This window comes from Danaus plexippus (assembly GCF_018135715.1).
Source record: "Danaus plexippus chromosome 9 unlocalized genomic scaffold, MEX_DaPlex mxdp_24, whole genome shotgun sequence".
Taxonomy (NCBI): domain Eukaryota; kingdom Metazoa; phylum Arthropoda; class Insecta; order Lepidoptera; family Nymphalidae; genus Danaus; species Danaus plexippus.
Window position 1 is genome coordinate 2,040,537 of NW_026869847.1, and position 22,062 is coordinate 2,062,598.

Consider the following 22,062-nt stretch of genomic DNA (forward strand, 5'->3'; position numbering starts at 1 on the left):
GATTACTAAAGTCTTATGGTTTAAAAATATAATAGAGCAAAAAAAGTTATAAAAAATTAACCCTGTCATCGTTTTCAAATAAAACAAAATTAACATTCTTTTGTTACATTACATAGTTAATTATCATGGGATTTAGAATTTCGAGACCAATATATCTTTGAACATAATATATTTAACTATATAAGACTTTAAATAGTTACTTGGGTGTTTTAAAGACAGATACATTTTATTTTTTTATCGTCATCCTTACAATACTAAACGAAAAGATAATTAACATTACAAAGTAAAAGAAAATTTTTAATCAAATATAATAAATATGTTTTTGTTATTTGAGACATTATTTTCCTTTCTTGAATAGCAAAAGCAAAGGAAATTAGACCTATCTTTTAATCTGTATGATTGAATTTGACAAATGTCAATTGTTACTTAATTATGCAGTTAAAAGTTAGGTTAGGAGTGTAAATGTTTACATATAAAGGCTTTCAATCATGTCCTTATTAAAATTGTGTCAGAGTAGTACCAAAACCATAGTCTTTAAATGTACAGAATCACAGGGCCTGTATATTTCTGCCAGAAAATTGAGTATCGTACCTTCAATTTATGGTAAGTTTCGTAAGGAATTGTAAATACCCCAAAACTGCTTAACTCATTAGATTTTTTTTAGATGGCGAAAATCCTGCGCCGAAATTTTTCTCCTCGGGTGTCCAAATAATTCTTAAGAGATTAACAAGACCTAATTTCGAAAAAGTATTTCGGAAAAGAACAAATAGCAACATATCTGTATTAAGGACTCCCGTGTATAAATTTCTAACAGACGAAGAACTAAAAATTGAACAGTCCAATGCATACAAAAGTGCTGAAAGGCTATTACAAATGCCACCAGTTGTAAAGGTAAGCAAATTCGAACTTAATCATTCTATACCAATATTCTGTATTTTTAAATTTAGTTTTGCCTCACATAAAATGTATACTTTTTAGGTACAAGAACCCGTTGATGACATTTTATCGAAAGATCCAGCGTTAGTCGGATATGATTCATCAACTTATTTGTTCACCGATATAACTTATGGTGTCGCAAATGAGCACAGGCTAATAATACAAAGGTTGGTGTTCACAATTATTATTAATTCTGTTTTATCTATCATTCAAATATGCTTTAGATATTTATGAACAAATCTTAACTAGCTATAATTATGCATATTGAAACATTTTTCAGAGAACCGGATGGAACTCTAAGAAGCTGTGACCATGATGTTAGAAAAAAACTGAATCAAGTAATTTCAAACTTTTCAGTGAATTTGCAAATGACTAAATAGAGATTATTGATACTTTATGTTAAAATTATTCTTACAGATATATTTTCCCATGCAGGGACGTAAATTGAGGGATCCCTTAGTATTTTCTGATCCTGAAAAGTTCAACAGCTTATTGGACAGACAGAAATATGAATATATATTAGACCGAGCCTGTGTCCAGTATGAGCCGGATGATCCGCAGTACCAGAAATTAACGAGCATCACTTATCAGCATGTAGATATGAATAATCAGTATAATTTAATTCGGTAAGTATACAGTTAGCTAATTTAGTTAATTTTTCAAACCATATATATATTTTTTTAAAGGGGTAGGTATAACCTCTTTTTTTTACTAGCTCCCTCGTTTTGGTGTAAATTCCAATTATTTTCCATTAAAATGTAGTCCCCTGACATCCTTATGTGCTATATACTTTTTTTTATATATTTAAAACTTCTGCTGAGATAAAATAACAGACGGACATAAATTTTGAATGTGTAGTATTGGTGATGTTAATGAATTGGATTGTGTTTAAGTAAATGTTGTTGAGATTAAACAAGCGTGCAAAAAATGACAAAAACAGGATTTAAAAAGTAATATATTTTTATCAGACAGTCTATTACATCGCAATATATTTTTAAACATCCTTTCCCCATTTGATATAGATTAAATCCTGGATTATATCCTAGGAAATAATTGAAGATGGTTGCTTATAGTGATTGGTTGAATCTATGAATATGATCAGTATGTTTAGGCTATGATGGCATTGTATACAGACCGTTAATAGTTTTCCATTCATAAATCTTCCCACATTATGAAATTTACAAAGGTTATTCAATGAGAAATTTTAAACCATTCATATGTATTGAGATAATGCAAACTCGTACTGTAAATACAGAGTAAATTTGCTTATAATTATGTACTTAAAAATTTTCAGATCAACTCGTCATTTCGGACCTCTAGCATTTTACTTAACCTGGCATGATAGTATTGACAATCTTATGCTAGAAATGGTACAGACTGGTATTATTCGTGAAGCTGTCCTACTAATGTCACTTCGGCAAGCTATCAAAGAAGATCTGGTCAATGGTGAAGAGAGTACTGCTTTGGTGTCAGAGGTAGGCTGGATTTTAATGTATGGAACTGGAGTAGATTTCATGAAATTATTTTTTTAATTTTCATGAAATAACTACAAATTCCCACTTTATATTTTTGTATTGGCAGTTTTCAATGTTGCTAACTTTGTTTTTTCTACTTATCAAGAATACAGATTTAACTAGAGTTTGCAATATTATACTCTTATTAATCTTATTGAAAAGTAATATTCATCATACAATTTTACAAAATTAATAGCAATATTAAAATTTTTGACATTTTAATCTCCAGATATTACCAACTCGTATACAACTGAGAAAACCAGATTATGTCTCCGAGGATGACATCCAACTAGATACTAAATGTATGGAATGTCTTGACAAATACATAAATAACAACTCGGCTATGAAGAGTCAACAAGGGCTGGCTTTACAGGGCTTCAGGGAATATTACCAACAGTTGATAGAAATCAGTAGGGGATTGCAGAAGGCCCATGGAAGTGCTTAAATGTTGTAGTGTAATAAAAGTTAGATACGCTATTGGTGGTTTCATTATTCAGTCACGTTTTTTGGTATTATTGTATCTTGATATCATATATTGATGTTAAAATAGTTACAGCCTCTCATACCAACATTGAAATTGTGCAAAGATATCAAAATAAAATGCTGAGAATAGTAACTAATGGTCTTTGGTTTGTCACAAATGAACAACTACATAACGACCTGCATATGGCAATAGTCAAACAAGAAATTTTGCATCATACAAGAAATTATAAAGACAATCTAAAAACACCCTAACAGTTTAGCTAGTGTCTTGACGGACGAAGAGCCCCAGGACATACTGAAATAAAATATAATATAAAGTAGGATGCGATAACGGTGGCATGCCGAGCATGACATCTACGAAACTCGCCATAACCACTGTTTAATGTACCAGAGAGCGACAGACCACAGTGAAATGAGGCAAAAAAAAGAGTTACAACTTCAAATACGTGCTCGAAAACAGAGTTACGTTTAACGATATTAGGTGTTAACAACATACCCTATTTGGTTTTGCCTTTAACTTGCAATATTTCTTGGTAGTTGACAAAAAAAACTATTCGATATTTTACTGCCTATGATTTTAAATGTTTTTTATAAAATACATACGTCATGACATTGACAGTATAGAAAGACTTGAGTCGTAACGATTTGTGACCTGCGTTAGTGAAAAATCCTTCACTACAATGTTACGTAGTAGGTATTAACTAAAATTGGTTGGGAGAAAGTTCACTCATTGAAGCTGTAATATTTAAACGATATTGAACTTCGCATCATTGCACACAGATTTTCTTATTAAGTGTAGAAAATGTAATTAATGATGAATTATATATTATTCATATATATATGTCTTATGTACGTTTAACAAAACTAGCCGATCCCAGAAAACGTACGGAACTCATTCACTCCCCCGGTCACACTTATTACATTTTTTTATCTCATTGTGCCAAAGACTTCTCTCCAATGATATGATGCCTGCAGAAAATGGTACAGAAGATCTTGACTATAGGACTAAATGGGATTTAAAATGATAAAACGATGTAAAATAGAAATTTAGTACCTTGAAGGGAATCGCTCTAACTAAACTAGCGCGTTAGAAAAGTATAACAATATAAAACTTTATTAATACATATTGCAGAACATATTTTTAAAATTCACGTTACGGAGACAACCGTCAATGATGTCTGTCCTTACGTGTCTGCACTCTGCAGTCTGCACGTGTAACGTGTTTAGGTTGCACACTCAGCAATGAGCGACTTGCTCCCCACCCCGCCCACAGGGGACAGTCTAGTCACGGCGACATGTAATTAATTTTGTTGTCCGTTATTTTGATTTTGCTATATCTCCCAAAGTATTTATTTAATTTAAATGATGTAACGGAATAAAGTAATCTTCATGAAATGCTCATGCCAACCAACCTATTTAAAATGATAAGGATTATTACTGTATTTGTGTAAATAGCTTTCCAAGTTAGCGCTTTATAATTGTCCATTTGTTAAAGTATTGAAATGGGTATAGTATGTTTTCATTATGAGATAGCTGATAGACATATGATAACGCGGACTTTTATGTATAAGATACACAATTACACCATACATTATTTTTTTATACATATCTTATAGAGTTTAGGCAGCCTTTTCGTTAAAAACTCCCAGACAACAAATTTTTTCCGACATTGTAAAACAAACACATATCATTACTTATACGGTTTCACCCATGTGGACCGGAATAAAAAGTAGCCTATATATTAATCCAGGGTATAACCTATCTACATACCAAGTTTCAATCAAATCAGTTCAGCCGTTTTCACAAACATACAAGAATAACATATATCCATACATTCTCACAAGTTTCACATTTATAATATTAGTAGGATAGGAATACTTTTTATAAGTTCTAATTATAGACATATATAAATTACAATTATTGATTCTAATCCGATTGAAAATATTAAAGCTGCTTTTCAAGTGTCAGTTACAACAAAACATACTTTTAATAATAATCTCTTTTCACTAACCTTAAAAAGTAAGTTCTGTCAATTTTTTTACATCATGCCTTTTTATCACAAACCAAAAACTTTTACGCCTTTACTAATAGCAGCCGAGAAAAAAAGTGCTAAAAATGGTGTTCATCACGCAGTATTTACATCAAGATTTGATAAATATGTTGGAGATTGGAATAATGACTTAAAACAAGGTGGAAATATGTTTATAAGAGTGGCAATTAGCAATTATTTCATTACTTAGTATTCATTTATAAGCTATAAATAAAAGACATATTAATTAAATATGGTTTTAGGTAAAGGACTTTTTTTGACTGTAACTGGAAAATTATATGAAGGAGATTGGCTTAATGGTTTTAGGTATTTTTTACATAACATACATTTATCGAAATGTAATAAATTGAAAATATCTGTTCAACTCAAAATGTTTCTCGAACGTTTTTTTTTTGTCAGTTGTCCAATATTAGCTTTGTAATATATGATGTCCATTACTATTATATTTTATTGGTGGTACTTAATTTTCAGACATGGTTTCGGTTCTCTCAGTAACAAACAAGCAAACGGAACATTTCGTCTCGAATATCGCGGAGACTGGGTTAGAGGCAAGCCTGAAGGTATAGGCTGGTGGTATTACCAGAATGGGGATGTTTATTTCGGCTTTTGGAAGAAAGGGTATCGTCATGGATACGGGAAAATGTTCTATGCCAATGGCACATTTTATGTTGGTTACTGGCAGAAAAACAAAAAAGAAGGTTTGGGAATGTTCGTGCAAGGTATATTTTTGTTAATAAACTGCAAGCAGTAAGACAGGAAATTAAAATGTTTATCTTTTTTTCAACAAAAATCTGTTTAATAAGTAATAGGTACTCGAAATTATATCCACATAATATAAAAACTTCACAGGAAATGGTAACCGCTACGAAGGTCATTGGTCGGACGATCTTAAACACGGTCTCGGTCGTTTCTATCACATGCACACCGGCCAGGTTCAGGAAGGCTGCTGGGATCAAGACACATGTGTACGGTCGAAAATAAGTGATATCATTATACGACAGTTCTGTGATTTACCCACAGAGTATCCTATACCACAGGTAAGAATTAGGTATAGATAAAAAAATCATAGACGAATTATTAAACTAGGCTGAATTCAGTTCTTCGAAAGGCGTAATCATCAATTTTATTGCATTGTTGAGTTAATAAAATTAATATTGTCTTTCTTTTAATGTACTTAATACCCTTGTTCCCAGGAAACCCTTCAAGATTCACAAAGTATTTTAGAAAAGAGTGAATTTTGGTTGAATCAAAAGATTGGTGATATAGACAAAAAACTATTGTACTGCATTGATCAGATGGTATAATTTAATAAAACACGTATTTTTTTAAAATTTCATTTATATTGGAGATGATGGATATAAATAACATTTTATTCTATGCAACATTCATATCACATGTTTATTTTTTAAGTAACACTTATAAGTAGTCAATAGTCACAATATGTTTAGTAATCAGACGAAATATAAAATGTATGAGGGAAAAAAAACGTATCGTAAATATATAATAATTATATAGTTGTAGAGCTCAGACGTTTCACAAATGAATTTGAGATTACAATTCAAATTAGTAATCTGCTGTTCAGAGCACGTCTTCGTATTTGAATAATAAAACAGTATGTCAGCCATATTTATTATAACGTTTATTGATATTATGCATGAATTTATGACAGACTGGTGCTTTGTGACGCCATATTTGTCTTCTAGCAGAAGGTTCTATTTTCAAACGATTCCGACTGAAAATTCCATTTCGGTAGTTTGTTGATAATAGCTTTCGACCGTGCCTTTACAAATCTTTTTATAGACACTCGTCTTGTCAAATCCTTATTAAATTATTTAATAACTTATTGTTTTTTTAAGAAGTAGGTACATATATTAATTTTCAGGTTCCCCTTTAAAAAACCTTGTTCTGATATTTGCGATAAGTACATACTTTAAAAACCTATACTAAAATAAAAACGCAGTAGGTAAAACTTTTCAATATCATTTTTGTTATTTTCCATATCCGCAGAACGATTTATGCGGTACGACGGATAACCAACAGTATTGGATAGTCAAATATCAATCTATTGGGCGATGGATTCAATATTGGGTTATGAATATTCAGAGCGTACGGCACTGAATCAAACCTTAATACTACTTACACGTCCTAAGAATATAAACAGTTTTGAGCAATATTTAAAAATACCGTGAAAATCTACCCATTATAACTAAACTGAGATTCCAGTTTTATATATTAAAATGTGAAAAATAACATTTGCAGGTACAAAAATGTAATTATTATTTTAAATAGTGTTGTGCATATCTATATAAACATATCGGCCTTGGGTGCAAACACAGGATATGGGAGGGCTATAGTAGAATTATAGTGACCACCACAATTAACTTCTTACGTTGTAAAAATATATAGCCAAATAAGTTCCTTGTACGGAAAAAATTCACTACAGTACATCAGTAGGGACCTACCAGTTTTATCAGACTATTTAAGTATCATTCTTAACGTTTTTCAATTACGAAGCTCATATATTTGCATTGCGGATGATAATAAAACCGCTCAACTCGTCCCAAAAAAAAACGGTTCAATTCTCAAAACCAGTACATTCAGAGATGTCACCATGCAAGACAAAAATATAATGTTTTTATACCTATATGGAAAAGTATGCCCTAGATAGAATTTGTTAGTAACATGACTACCTAACTCTAAAAGAAAATACGCAATAAAAAGTGTCAAAATTTGTTGGTTCTAAAATAAATCTAGTTTGGATAGTTTTTAAACACTAGCTAGGTTAAGTAAGGCCTCTTTGGAGACCGCATTTACCGGCATTTGTTATACCTTACCCAAATTACAAACGTGGAAAATGCTCAAAACATTAAAATATCACAAAATATTGTGTAATTGATTTTTTTCAAGGAGTATTCCTCTACTTGTGTATTACGCAACTATCATACAATCCTGTTCTGTTCTAAATGCGTGAGATTATTCATCCTGGAGTCTTGGTCACCAAGTTCGATTTGTTCCTTGAGAAATTCTAATTCCTTTATTCCCGTCACGGTCACTTCGTATTTATGCGTAGCTAGGGACATGTAGAAATGTATTGCGAACGCTAAAAACACTATCATAACCGGAATAAGCACCACGCAGGCGGACCAGGCGGCCGTTTCGCTCAGATCGTAGAATTTCACCCAGCATAGTATAGCTATTTCAACGAGGAACAATATAAGACCGAGCAGTGTAGAAAATGCCCACGCGATTTCTATATACCAATGGAGTCTTTCGTGGGGAGATTCGTGGACTAGCGAGATGCTGTGGAGATTGCCAACAGCTTCTATATTTGGGAGGATGCAAGTGCTTATCATAAGAGCTAACATGTGAACAGCCACAAGTAATGTTGTACAGACTGTAAATGCTACCAACATTCCGGGCGGCACCTTCGTCTGGTTAGGAGGATTTAGTTGAACTTCGACCATGGCTACCTGAAAAAAATTAAAAACACTGTAATCATTCTATTAATCTTTTTTTAAAGTATTCATAATAGCCGGTTAACCTTTCGATGATTGCAACACATTAATTTTATATATATTTTAAATAGTCTAATTTTCATCTGTTTAACTAACAACTAGTACCTCGTATAAATTATTACAAAATATTATTTTAAGGTCAATTACGATCCTATTCAATGAACACTGGCGATATAGTAGGCTTTCAAAGTTAAGAAACGATATAGGGAACACAAGAGCCCTTGATGGAAATAATTTAATAAAATGGAAATAAGATTAACTAATTAACACCGTCTGCCTAGTTTTGTTTACAAATAAAATTAATTATTATCAAGAGTAAGTTATTAGGAACGATTTAGTTTTTAATTTACCCTAAATTGAAGTGAAGTCACAGGCAATAGATATATCAAGCTCACTCGCCAATAATTTGATACATATACGTTTTACTCAGTACACATTTAATGGCCGTAAACTATACACAACGTTAAGCCCTAAGACAACAGAGCATTTCATTGACGACATTTAATACGGTGTAGTCCGCGAGGTTTAAGCTGGGCTTTGCATTTGTGTGAGTGAAAGTAAAAGTAGAGTTAGACAAAAAAAAAATTGAATTAAATTTTATTATTTTTTACATAACATAATGTGAGAGGTATTCTAGATTAAAAATAAAATAAGCAAAACTCGATAAAGGCCAGATGTAATTATTCTGAATATTATGGAAAAGTATAATTAATTTAAAAAAAATTGAAAAAACTAAACAAATTCTTCTTCACTTCACATTGCACTTTCAACATTTTCATTATAATGTTCTCCTTCATTACTGTCATATGATGTGTTGTTTATATAATTAAGAAATTGTTCCGTTATATCTTCAAAAGCGGCGTTGTGATTATGTCAATTTTTTTCTTCTTTTTTTGCGTGGTCACACAGATTTTTGCATTCTTTAATAGACATAGTTTCAACTTTTACTAAATAATACATATTAAGTAATAAATCAAGTCACACTGCTACCAGTACAAAAGGTGAAATACGGAAGGTGCGGGGCGGAGTAAAAGCAGTATAAACCGGTCCAAACCCAGAAAAGCACGCACAAATTTGACATCACACCTACACTATCCATGTGCACTCACACAAATGCAAAGTTCAGCTTATGCCTCGCGCACTATATCCCACTTTATATTTGATATTTGTATGTCCTAAGACAGTAGCAAAACAAATGTCTACATTTCTTTTCCGCATTCAATCATGATAGAAAAACCTTTTCTAGCTGAAGAAAAATGATAGTGTCAACGAGGACGAGGAAAAAAGAAATTACCTACGGTAAACGAAAAAGTTATTGCAAATAAAAATAAATAAGTGTTGATGTATCATTCATTTAATCAAGATATTCTTTTATGATAAGGAATATGAGATTAGATTAAGGCATTCTATGCATCGATAATTTATTATGTAAGTCCATTAGCAAAATGTTTTCTTGCAGTTTATATTCGGGCATATTTAATAATGGGGTTCAAAACAATCAGCTGTTGGGGAGCTGAAAGGGTCAGTGATTTATATTCTCGATAGGATCGAACCCCATTAATTAGGCAAATTATTAATTAAAGGCCTAATAGCAAATCAATGTATACTAAAAAACAAATAAAACAGTGGTATTTTTAAGAACTTGAAATAAACTACAACTTTTTACGATACAACCATTGTTTGCCAAATATTCAATAGATTAAAATTCGTTTTTCCCACAGACAAATAAAATAATATTAATCATTATAATTATTTTTAAGAAGTTATGCGATTTTAATAAATTTATACTTCCATAGTATAATAGTTTTTGTTAAAAGGTCGTTTCAATGTTTCAAATAAAATATTGGACAGATATCTGACATTTAATCTTATCTGTCATCGTCCAAAATCGTTTTTGTTAGGGACTAATTACCTAAGTAATTCATAAATGGGAAACATAATGTATTATGTCCAATATTGAAATAGAAAAACTGTGTTATCAAAAATCTTGTTTGTTCTAGATAATAATGTTTTTAGGACGTCCAGAACTGGTTAAATCGGTCGGTTGTGTTATAACTTCATATATATTTCTAGTACACGGTAATTTACGTTGTCACATGTGTCCTTTAAAATACTTTACGCCTTAAGAAAACTGAACTTGTATTTTAAATAATAACTAGTCATACATATGTTATTTTATAGTGTCATGGTTTTAAAGAACCGGCCAGTTATATTTACGGATTCCTTACACTCATAGGTGCTTTAAACTTTCGATGTGTTACAATCATGTTTAATTTAATTTCAAAATACCACACACTTCACTTAAAACCAATAATAATTTTTACCATTGCAAATCCAGAGAGCAGAGCCGAGGTTTTGCTTGATGCCTTCAATTTAGCACGACTTAGCTGCAATTTACGCCATGACAGGTATGCTGGTGTGTGCAGTGCATCACCAGCCTGCAGTGGAGTCTCGGAAGACATAACGCACTTATGCTGTATACAATTGTTATGAATATAAGTTTAAAGCACTAAACTAATTCAATAATATGTCCTTACAGTAATGCCAAAGCAGTGAAAAACAAGGATACGAGACAGATATTATATATACAATGAATCAAGGTAATGACTAAGGGCAACAAATTTAAATGATAATTTCAAGCATCTGTTGATAAAACACCTCAACCTCGATAATTTTACCTTAATACATTAATGGTACCAATTTCCTATTGTTTGCTATATTTTTTTAATTATAACCATTTAACAACATTTACTATGTACATATATATATTTATATCCCAATGTTATAAATAACAATGTTAAAGTGTTGTATATTATAAGGCATAAATTTCAGTGAGATTTTTTTTTTTAATTAGCTCCTTTTATTTGTCTGCAGTACACATTAAATTATTATTTCTATATTAACATGGACCGACCTACTCAAATGTTTGAAGAAGAAGTGTATATTGTTAACTTGAAATTATTAGAATTTTTTTCAGTATGTTAGTTTTTATTTTGGATATTTAAGCAAACAAAGAAAATAATTTTTAACATACTAGTGAAGCTTTTATATAAATATATTAATTAAATAATTGAAGAGCCGCATTACTTCGTCTTTCCATCCCTAAATATTGAGAGTTAAAATACATTAAGTATACAAAACAACCGCAATGTTTAGTTTTTTGAATGAAATATATGAAATAGAACAATTAATGACAGGCATTTTATTACAGAGAGTTATATTAATACATTGAAAGCAAAGTTATTAGTAATTTATTCTGGAAATAGATAATTAAATAAAAATGTTTCATTATCTATGGAACACTACAATGGAACTGCATGACTGAAGCCCATCCTCCCTTAAAAAATAACACTCACTTTTAATAAAAAAAAATATTGTTGAACACGTCCAACTCTTTGCCAGATAAACCAAAATAAATGGCTTCAAAAAGATGTCAACAATTCCACTAAGAAAAAGAAAAAAATATTTTAATAGAAAAATAACATATCAAATGTGATTTTCATATTGTCTGGTAAATAATGTGATTTGATTGCAGGCAAATAAAAATTAGTCATGCAATATCAACTATACAAAATTAAATATACATCTATAATCAATGTAGCCAATTGGCCAGCTCTATAATGATACACTTTAACTCACACAAACTGCACATATATAGCAAGTATACTACAGGAATAATTAATCTTTGAGACTTATATTTTGATAACAATATATTTGCATATTTTGATTAATAGTGTGGTGATAGGTGAATACAATTATGACTGTTATAAAAATAAGAATTTAGAGACTTACCTTGTTTGGATTTGGACACCAATTATTAGAGTAGCGACTGGATGGTTGGAAGCAGTGATGATTATTGCCGACAGTACTGGCTGACCAAACCGACATACCTAAACAAAATACACCAACAGTACTTCACAATACAGAGACGAGGTCATTTACTAGTAATCACGGTATATTTTCCATTTGTTCGTATGAGTTATAACTGCAGAGTTCGTAAAACAAGAGATTTTTTTGGGGGAAAGAATCGTTCAAGAAATTTCCTTAATTTAAAAACTTAAATACAATTAATTTAATGTTGTGAATTGTGACGTAAGCATACTTTTAATTATGTTTGACAGATATAAAAAAATACTTACTATACTGTGCACAACAATATTTTAAATGAGTTTTTGTGTTTCGTTAAATCTTCCTTAGTAATTAATATAAAACAAAATACAATATTGTTTCAGTATCTAAGTAAATTTCTCTATAGTTATTACAACTTTCCGAACGCTATGTTGCAGTGTAAGAGCGACTGGGATAGATATATTTATCTTGCCCACTTTTGTAACGGTATTGCATCCGTACGGGAGTGTCCAAGTAAGTCGGACACACGGGTAAACGAGAATGATAAGCGAGTTACTTTACCTTTTGCAAACGGATAATGTAGGTTTGATATAGACTGTTTTGATTTGTTGTTGTTTGACTATTAGTTTGGTGTCGTCATTTGCTGCATGGATTGGTTAAAGTAAATAAGTGATATAACGGATATCGGAATTCCGAAGCACTGTGACAGGAACACACTGTAAACATTTGGTCTGAGTGATATCTCTATTGGTTGAGCGTCGCGATGGCCGAGGCTGCAGCTGCTGCTAGCACTAATCCCAATGCGGAGATTGTGCGGGGTCAGGTGTTCGAAGTTGGGCCTAGATACAAGAGCTTGCAGTACATTGGGGAAGGAGCCTATGGCATGGTTGTGTAAGTACCAAGCGATATTACAATGTACAATTTGCAACAATTGAGAAGATTGTACACTATTCATTAAGAAATTAGAACACAAATTTTACATAACCCTCTAAAGAAATGTTGAATCACAAGTGAAACTTATGTCCTACTGTTTGATTCTTTCGTTTATCTGTTTAGCAGAACAATCACAGGTCTCTATATAAATGTTAAGGCAAGGATCATAAAATTAGAACTAACTTTGATACAATAAAATGAATTTTGAAATCATTTGAATTTTCTTATTGGTTATCCAGTACAAGACATGATTTTCAAAAAAAGTATGAATAATTTCAAACATTACTCTACACACTCATGACAACAGTTTTTGTTTTTATTTTATTCACACAGTAACAAAAAGAAATTAATCAATAAATAATTTTGACTGGTTTTCAATTGTTGATTACATTTAAATATCCTATACTGTAAAGTATAGGATATTATACTCCTATAAGTTTGTTATACTCCTATAAGTAAAATAATAATGTTTACATAATAATTTTATATATAGACAGACTTTTCCTTATTTATTGTTACTAATTAAGTTAATTTGCATTTCTTCCTATAACACAAAACTTATATTAATAAACATTAAAATAATCAAAATAATGATTAAAATTTTAGTCGAACATTTCAAGATAAATTTCTTTTCTTATCGATAACGAGATAAATGTTTGTGTGTTTGTTGGAATCATGTTTCTAAACTGATGATATCACTTCTTTCGAACTTTATTTCGTTACTTGGCTTTGTTTATAAGGATTACAATTTATAGGAATTAAAGTAAATGCTTTGTTATATTTATAATTTTGTGATAAAATAATCGAATTGAATAACAAACACAGGGTCGTATCTCTTAAATCAATTAATCATTGTAACGATATCAATGAAAGTGTTTATTTAGTGTTTGATGTTAAAATTATGTAAATAAATGAATTAAAATCAACATATCATTTAATTGAATCATCATGGAATCATCGAAATTATATATGTATGATAAGATTATCTATCGTAATACATGATTGTACATAACACGATACAAATAGCGCCTAAGATGATGAAAAGAAATAAATTAATGAGTTGAGGAAAAAAAATATCCATTTAATTAAATTTTTTATTATAAAATTACGTAGACAAATAAAATGTACTTCTCTTTAACACATATTCGAATTAGATGTACATTAAAAATATGATTTAATGAGAATCTAGCTTTCTAGTTCGTGGTTTTCTTATTATATTTACTAGAAGCTAACAATGTAGGAATTAAACAAATTATTTTTTTAATAATTCACCTGAAATAAATTGAGTGCTGCTGTAAACAAAAATTAAAGCGAAAAATAATATTGAAATTGATTTTTTGTAAAATAAAAATGGTTAATTTTGGTAATAGTTACAATTTAGAGAATCATCAAGAAATATTTTTACTATATATATGTGTATGTTTCGCACTATTCAATATTGGTAATCGTTATCCGACATGGATGATTCGTACCTGTCTTTATATACACAGATTAAATAATTACACACCTATAATAATGATATTAACATTGGAATATAAACTGCAAGAACACTTTTAAACAATGTTGATATCTTCAGTACTAATCACGATATTAAAGAACTATATATAATAATTTCCTATACATTTTGTATAGAGAGTACTTAAAGCTAGTTTATTAGGAAATCTATGACTGATACCTCTGTGTCAGAATAGAATGATTCATAACGATAAATACGATTAAACAATTGTTATGTATGATTTCCTTTTAGCGGTGCATTTATAAAAAGTTAGTTCTGATATTTAGCGGAGACGTCAATGGTTCTGTTTTTTCTATAGAGTCTCGACAGGAGGTATTCGGATCACGTTCAAATCTATTGACGTCCTACCTTTAGTGATCTAAGAATATGGAAAAACGTTTCTTAATAATTTTGATATGACAATATCATTATGATTTTACGTCTTCTTAAACTTATACGTATATTAATTTGTACTAGGACAAAAATATATATATATAGGTAATTTACGTAAAGGGCGAATAGCCTAATGCTTTTTAAACGAGTTAATATTATCGATTCAACCGAACGAAGAACTTGTGTTACACGACGGATGAAAATACTATTTAAAAACATTGGTACTGAAATAAACGATCTGGTATATGTACTTAAATGTACGAGTGAAGTCGCAAGTTCATTCGTTAGTTCATGCCGTACAGCACTCGCCTAAAGCGTTTAAATGCATGCAGATTGCACTCTTAATTTAAGGCTTTTTCTTTAGCAAAATTGTGCTTATCGTTTACATATATATAGGAAAATATATATTCAATAGAAAAAAAAGTTTTCACATAACCCTTTTTGTTTTATCGCGTCTTATTAAAGATTCTAAACAACAGAATGTTAATTTTCTCATGGTTTTAACATCCGCGGATGGTCTATTTTTTATATGAGCCGGATATTGTCCTTTTTCCACTTTTTATGTTCGGCAATACGGGCATATTAAGGCATCTCGGATGTGTATCGTATTAATAAAAGTATTATTGATATTATATAAAAATATCTAGCTAAAAATTTGGTAACTTTAACAAAAAATAACACTTGAAACAAAAAAAAATTCTCCATTTTCATTTACAAACCGAATTTACGAAGAAATATATTTTCCATTCATAACAAAATGACAGAAAAAATATTTTTTTTGTCTTGACAAAATATCTTGATACAAAATTTATTTCCATTAACAGAACAAAATAATAGAGAAACGAGTAATTGTAATATCCATTTACACAACAAAATGGCGGAATAAATAACGGCATCAGGTTTATATTTATTATATTAAATAGCGTCGGATAAATTGTGTGATCATCTCGGATTAAAATGTTAGATGTTTACTCTGTCTATGAACCGTACGAGTTTGGTTGTCTGTGGCTAACGAATATAGGGATTTTGATACAGACGTTTGTATTATGTTGCGTACATTTGGTTACATATTGAGATACCATTATAAAAATGGACAAATCATAATCTTTGCATGTGATTTTATTTTTAAATAGAATATGAAATAATAATTTGTATTGGTTCTGATTAATTACGTCACACAGTTTTGGATAAGATTAACAGTCCAATAACATCCCTATAGAAACTTGAGTAAACCACAAAATCGATTAATAAAGATTAGGTCAAGTCTAGACTCTTTCTGAACACATCACCCAGTCACGCACAGATACGCATACACACAGGAGATACACACACATGTAGCAGCTCATGAACACATACATACACAAACACACACTCACCCATAACGACAGTCGCGTTCAATTTGTGTTACATTTCTGACTATAGTGATATTTGTTAGCCCTCGTGATTCATGTGGGCGATAGAGATCACCCCTGCGTATCGTTACGATGGTAATACATCCGTTATAACATCCCTCCTGATATATTCCATCAAAAATCACTGCCTTTTTTATATGGCAGTGAATAATTATAAATAACACCTCTCCCATGTCCTCTTCGTTTCTTGTTCATTTTTATGTACGATTCTTTGTATTTTTATACACCTTATGAAACGTCATCGCTGACATAGATATAGAAACTATTGAAGTCAATTTCAAAGGAACAAATAAATTATGGTCCAAACCTCGTTTAATGAAATACGTTTAGCTCATAATTTTCTTTTTTCATAAAATTTTTCATTGAATATTGAAGTTCTGCAGCGAGTCTTTTGTGTTTGATTAATGGTGGAAGTTTCAGAGGGTCTTTATGAGGGGAATGATTTTTAACGTCAGAATATCCGCTGGCGTGTTCCGCGTGTTATTCCGCTAGAGTGCGCTATCCGTCGTCAAGGCCTCGGCTAGGCCGGCCATGACATTATTAATTTGTCACTCCGTTGGCTCCCGGCTCTCGAAAATTTTAGTTAACATAGGTTTTTTGTCATTAAACGGGCTTCGGAGTTGTGGTCGATGTAAAAAACTTAATATAGTGGACTGAACGGAATAGTTTTTTTACGTATATTTTTTACCTAACGTCTCCGAACTCATGTTGCCACGACTTTTAAGTTGTTGTTCTTAGTTAGTGAAACTTAAAGGTTTATAAACAGATTCGTTTTTTCCATTGATAGGCTATGATGAATGGACTTAGTGATTTCAAAAATTTCGTTGAGAAGATGTTAATTAATTGTGTTTGAAGGTTTGCGATGTATGTATTAGAGTTGTTGTATTAAGTATATATTAATATTGGCAATAAGATTTATCCGTCTATATAGTAGGTATATAAAAACAGCCTTTGTTAGTTCAGTGTAAATGACTGCTCAGTATACATGGTACATGTATTGTGATCACTCTATCAAGACAAATGGCTATGGGCTGCTCGCTCGATATGTCAAATGAGCGTTACAAAACGAGCCTATATACAATGACTACCCAGCTCTCATCTTTACATTACGTGATATAACACCTTATATAACATCAATTTCTGTTTTTATCTCGCTGAAAACGACTGATGTTTTATGAATGCGACAAAAAATAACAATAAGTAAACTTCCTTTTATGAGTGAGTTAGTTTTACAGTTAGGTTTTTTTTTATAACAAAATTTCGACGCAGTTACAGCTTTCAGTTTGATAGAAAAGTTATTAATTTTCAAGTATTTCATGTAGGGTTTATTAAAAAAATAAATTTATTTAATAGTTACGAGATAAAAACGAACGTTTTTAGAATTCGGTATAGTTTGTTGATGATAGAAATGATATGACGAAGAAGAGAAAACATCGAGGAGTTATGGTGTTCCGCTGAATATTTTCTGAAAATGTTTAAGACGATACCTGAGTAGAGATGTCAAATATGTGAACGTCCTTACATACAATATATTTGCTATAGCATTACAAAAACTTTCTTTTACACATTATTATAAGCTAAAATGGCCTTAAAATACATGTATATTTTTTTACAAATTTATAGGACTGAATATTATTTTCCGTTTAAAAACTCCCATTGTATATAAACATAAAATTTAACATATAAAAATATATACACATGTGCTTAGCAACTTATACACTTGTATACATCGTTTTGGCTGCAAAATGAACGTTAAAGGGCTCATAGTGGTCAACACATTTAACCTTAATTAAACCGTTGCTACGTTAAACTTCACTCGTATAAGCAAATCGTTTGTACACGTTTTTATATAAACATTGTATGTAAAATATTTTATTGCCTTATTTACTGTATATAAAGTTGACATCAGGCTTGGTCTTTATTATGATATGTTAGATGTAGACGTAAGTTTAAGAGGTACATTTGGGAGGAAATGATCTAGCGTGATTCATTTTAGTGGTTACGTCATCGTCAATTGTCGTTTGTCTTCGTATATTTCCGTCACGAACTGCTGTATCATATTTGTTATAATTTCTAGTTGTTTGTTTTTTGAAATAACAATAATAATTAATAGACATAATTAATTTATAACTTAAATATTAATAGTGGAATGGAGAAGTAATTTTGTTTGACGCATTCTAACGAATTAGCGTGTTGTGCTAATGTCAAAGTGACGATAGTGTGTGTAATTATATTTTTAATTATTTTAAGTATATCTAACACCTTTTATATTAAAATTGGCTTTATTCAATGGTCTTTAACGTAAACATTGGTTGTGTTAATTTTCACATGCATCTCTTATTAAAAACTCCAAATAAAAGGTTCAAAGTTACTCTTATAATCAGGTATTAATAAATATTATAATATAATTATTGTTGTTTGCTAAATTGTTTTATCAGCGCTTAGGTCCATCCATAAAGTACGTCACACGAATCTTAGGACTTTTGAACCCCTCCCCTCGCAGGTTGTCACATTTTTATAACCTCCCCTCCTGATGTGAGTCACACATTTTTTAAATTTATATATGTAATTAAAAATATTATTTGACATTAGTTTCGCTTGAACTTAGTTAAACCTATTTAAATTCTTACCATTCAAAATTCTCGTGTATTTGAGGGTGTCACTTGCATTACAACTCCGCTCTAGAAGTAAAATGACGTTACATGAGAGATTATCTCATAGGGAGAATGCTAAGTTATTAATAAATATAGATCAAGTTCCTAATTTTTATTTAATTAACAATTCACATCCAAATTTTGCGTTTTAGTATTTCAAATTTAATATGTGACGTCACAAAACTAATGACCCCCCATGCCGCTTGTCACACGATGTCACACTTCGGTGATACCCTCCCTCCAAATTAACGTGTGACGTACTTTATGGATGGCCCCTTATTAGACGCACACACATATTATTAGTAATTATCATTATATCTCTATAGTGTTTATGTCAGTGTAATAATTGTTTTATGAAAGGTATGAGGCATTTTATTGTATATTGTAGTAAAATTTATATACTAATATATGAATAATTATTAAAATAAATTTGAGAGAATCTAGAGCTGATCTCGTATATCTTATATTATTGGGCTTCATCAGTGTTTTGATGAAGTTTTGTCCTATTAATCATAAATTATAGTACATATTATGATAATCAATAGTTTTAATACAATATAATGGATATAATATATGCAAATATATAGAAATCGTTCAGTTTAACTAATTACTCCGAAACGTTTTAGATATTCAGTTCAACATATTATGAGTATGAAGATTTATTATGTTCTTGGTGCTTAAAAATATCTTTATCTCTTTATAAAAATAATGTTTCTGACAATAATAATGATATATATTTTTTTAATTAATATACATTCTACTTGTATGGAAATCAAGAATGAACGCAACGAGCTTAGTGTTTTTTTTGTATATATTATGTTATTCCTAACGTTTCATATATTCCATGTAGATATGTTTACTCCTAACTATATGTCTTTATCTATCCGTCTACTTTTTGTTATCTTATCCACTTGGATACTTATCAACTGGTAGTTTATATAAGATTATTAACTCAACACTGAACAGTATACTCAGTGTGAGTTGGCGTCATACGGAGCGTTAATAGTTTTTCATAAATCTTCGCATATTATATAGTTTTAAAACGCTTACTTGGTAACGAAGTTAAGGTTAAATGTTGAGATTACTTTTTAATCAATTTGCATGAAACCTGTTTTGTGTTGTAAATATAAAGATCCAAACTAATATGTTCGCATATATGAATCATAGACGGGTTTTTTTTATTGTGTATCAATTTTCTACTTATTATATGACCCACGAAATATATTAAAAGAAATGATATGAAATATATATTTAAAGTAAATGAAGAATATACAAGAATGGATGTCGGTGGCCACAAGAAATTTAATAGTGAAGCCGTACAGGAAACCTTTCATGTAGAATATTTTTTTACTAAGAAATATCACCAGCGCTGATATTTTATTTTTTTGTTAAAACGAACACAAATGAAATTTATTTTTATCATATTGAAATAAACAATTTTACAAAACTACATACATATGTAAGTAGAAAAAATACGTTGAAAATTGTAAATATCAGATAATAATACATATCTTATAACAAAATAATTTTATAACAAACCTAACTTTTTTTAAACCTAAGTTTTAAAAGCAATTTTGATTTTTGCTTAACGTTTTCTCACTGCCTTCGATGTCAGTTCATAATCAGAGTGAAGATTTAAAGTGCAACGAGATTAAATGATGTCTGTTTAAAAGAATTATAATTAAAATAATAAGTAATAAGTATGAGAATTTTATTTTTATAATATTGAAACTTAATAATGCCAGCTGTATTTGTTGCTGTACTTAGAAATCGAACCGACTGATAATTAATCAAGGTACGGACATTTTCTTTTATATTTATGAATAAAAATTATTTGAAAAAGTAATGTTTTATCTTAAAATAAATTAAATCCCATATTATAAATCAACTGATATCGTAGAATTATTTTAGAAGAGTGACAACGAGAGCGTAATTTAATTAAATGTAACACCTATTAATAATATTTTTATTACGTATTTCATACATAGTTTTACAACTACATTGGAACTTAAATATTGATACATTATAATTGTTATTAATTTACAAAGTATTATAAAATTACTTGGGGGCTATTATTTATGGGTTCTCCAAAGACCTCTTTTCAACGTTCAATGTATGCAGATCAAAAACTCTCGTTATCTGCGCCATAGAAAGCTTATCGACTTCAGCATGGAATTTGAACGACTCGACAAAAATTTAATTTTTAAACGAGAAGCACTACAAAAGATAAGTTGCTAAGACCAATATTAATTTTATGTACAAGAAAATTGCGTCTCACAATGTCCGTTATTACAGGAAAGGTAATTCGTTTAAGTGACTGTAGTGTATCTTAGCTGATTTTCAGGGTAACACGTTGGTTATATCTGAGCTATCATCTTATTTACTTGTATGTTCGTGAGAAACGGAAGAATAGATTGATGATTTTTTAATTATTGTTCTTAAATCCTCAAAGAAGTCTAGTATTTTGAGAGGATTTCATTGAACCTGATAATTTGCCGTGGGCTCATAATATAGTGAAATGAAAATTAAACAACAATGCTTTGATATTATTTTTTTCACTCTCATTTCATCTGCTAATCTAAATGGCTTTTTGTTTATGTCACATAAATAAACAAACTCTAAGCTCCTTATCAAGTTAATATCAAACTGCAGGTAAGCTGGTGTACTTCGCTATAAAGTTGTCGAGGAAATTACCAGGCTACCAGCCGGCTAACAAATGTACCTTCATTAAGATTCTTAGCTGTTTTAATTAATTGTACTGGTCTTGATAGACTATTTATTCACTTGCCCATTTAACTCGCGTTCCTTGTATTGTACTATTAAAATTT

At 30.3% G+C, this 22,062-nt stretch overlaps 4 protein-coding genes across 8 annotated transcripts in view; 3 read left to right on the plus strand and 1 right to left on the minus strand.

Annotated features, from left to right (window-relative positions):
* The first annotated feature begins 413 nt into the window (after positions 1-413).
* LOC116767632 (small ribosomal subunit protein mS22) lies at positions 414-2,925 on the plus strand. 2 transcript variants are annotated; one of them, XM_061527287.1, is made up of 7 exons: positions 414-603; positions 665-891; positions 979-1,103; positions 1,217-1,274; positions 1,372-1,562; positions 2,231-2,411; positions 2,680-2,925. In XM_061527287.1, exons 1-7 carry the CDS (start codon positions 489-491, stop codon positions 2,893-2,895), a joined length of 1,113 nt encoding a protein of 370 aa, XP_061383271.1. In that variant the 5' UTR covers positions 414-488; the 3' UTR covers positions 2,896-2,925. The 2 variants fall into 2 exon arrangements, with proteins under 2 accessions (XP_061383271.1, XP_032513937.2); XM_032658046.2 differs by having other exon boundaries at positions 415-603; positions 1,354-1,562.
* A 2,025-nt stretch (positions 2,926-4,950) lies between these two features.
* Positions 4,951-6,310, plus strand: LOC116767674 (MORN repeat-containing protein 3-like). Of its 2 annotated transcripts, none has more exons than XM_032658110.2 (5): positions 4,951-5,123; positions 5,226-5,289; positions 5,455-5,702; positions 5,833-6,020; positions 6,177-6,310. In XM_032658110.2, exons 1-5 carry the CDS (start codon positions 4,979-4,981, stop codon positions 6,285-6,287), a joined length of 756 nt encoding a protein of 251 aa, XP_032514001.2. In that variant the 5' UTR covers positions 4,951-4,978; the 3' UTR covers positions 6,288-6,310. The 2 variants fall into 2 exon arrangements, with proteins under 2 accessions (XP_032514001.2, XP_032514002.2); XM_032658111.2 differs by having other exon boundaries at positions 5,455-5,681.
* Positions 6,311-6,600: 290 nt separating this feature from the next.
* On the minus strand, positions 6,601-12,604 carry LOC116767673 (calcium release-activated calcium channel protein 1). 3 transcript variants are annotated; one of them, XM_032658108.2, is made up of 4 exons: positions 12,291-12,602; positions 11,855-11,943; positions 10,823-10,972; positions 6,601-8,453 (listed from the first exon to the last, which is right to left on the minus strand). In XM_032658108.2, the coding sequence occupies exons 3-4, from the start codon at positions 10,958-10,960 to the stop codon at positions 7,923-7,925; spliced, it is 669 nt and encodes a 222-aa protein (XP_032513999.1). In that variant the 5' UTR covers positions 10,961-10,972; positions 11,855-11,943; positions 12,291-12,602; the 3' UTR covers positions 6,601-7,922. The 3 variants fall into 3 exon arrangements, with proteins under 3 accessions (XP_032513999.1, XP_032513998.1, XP_061383322.1); XM_032658107.2 differs by lacking the exon at positions 11,855-11,943; XM_061527338.1 differs by lacking the exons at positions 10,823-10,972; positions 11,855-11,943 and having other exon boundaries at positions 12,291-12,604.
* A 208-nt stretch (positions 12,605-12,812) lies between these two features.
* Positions 12,813-22,062, plus strand: part of LOC116767675 (mitogen-activated protein kinase 1) — a 31,779-nt gene continuing 22,529 nt past the window's right edge. The window contains exon 1 of the mRNA XM_061527337.1: positions 12,813-13,238. Coding sequence (XP_061383321.1) covers positions 13,111-13,238 — 128 coding nt within the window. The 5' untranslated portion in view covers positions 12,813-13,110. The remainder of the gene's footprint in view (positions 13,239-22,062) is intronic.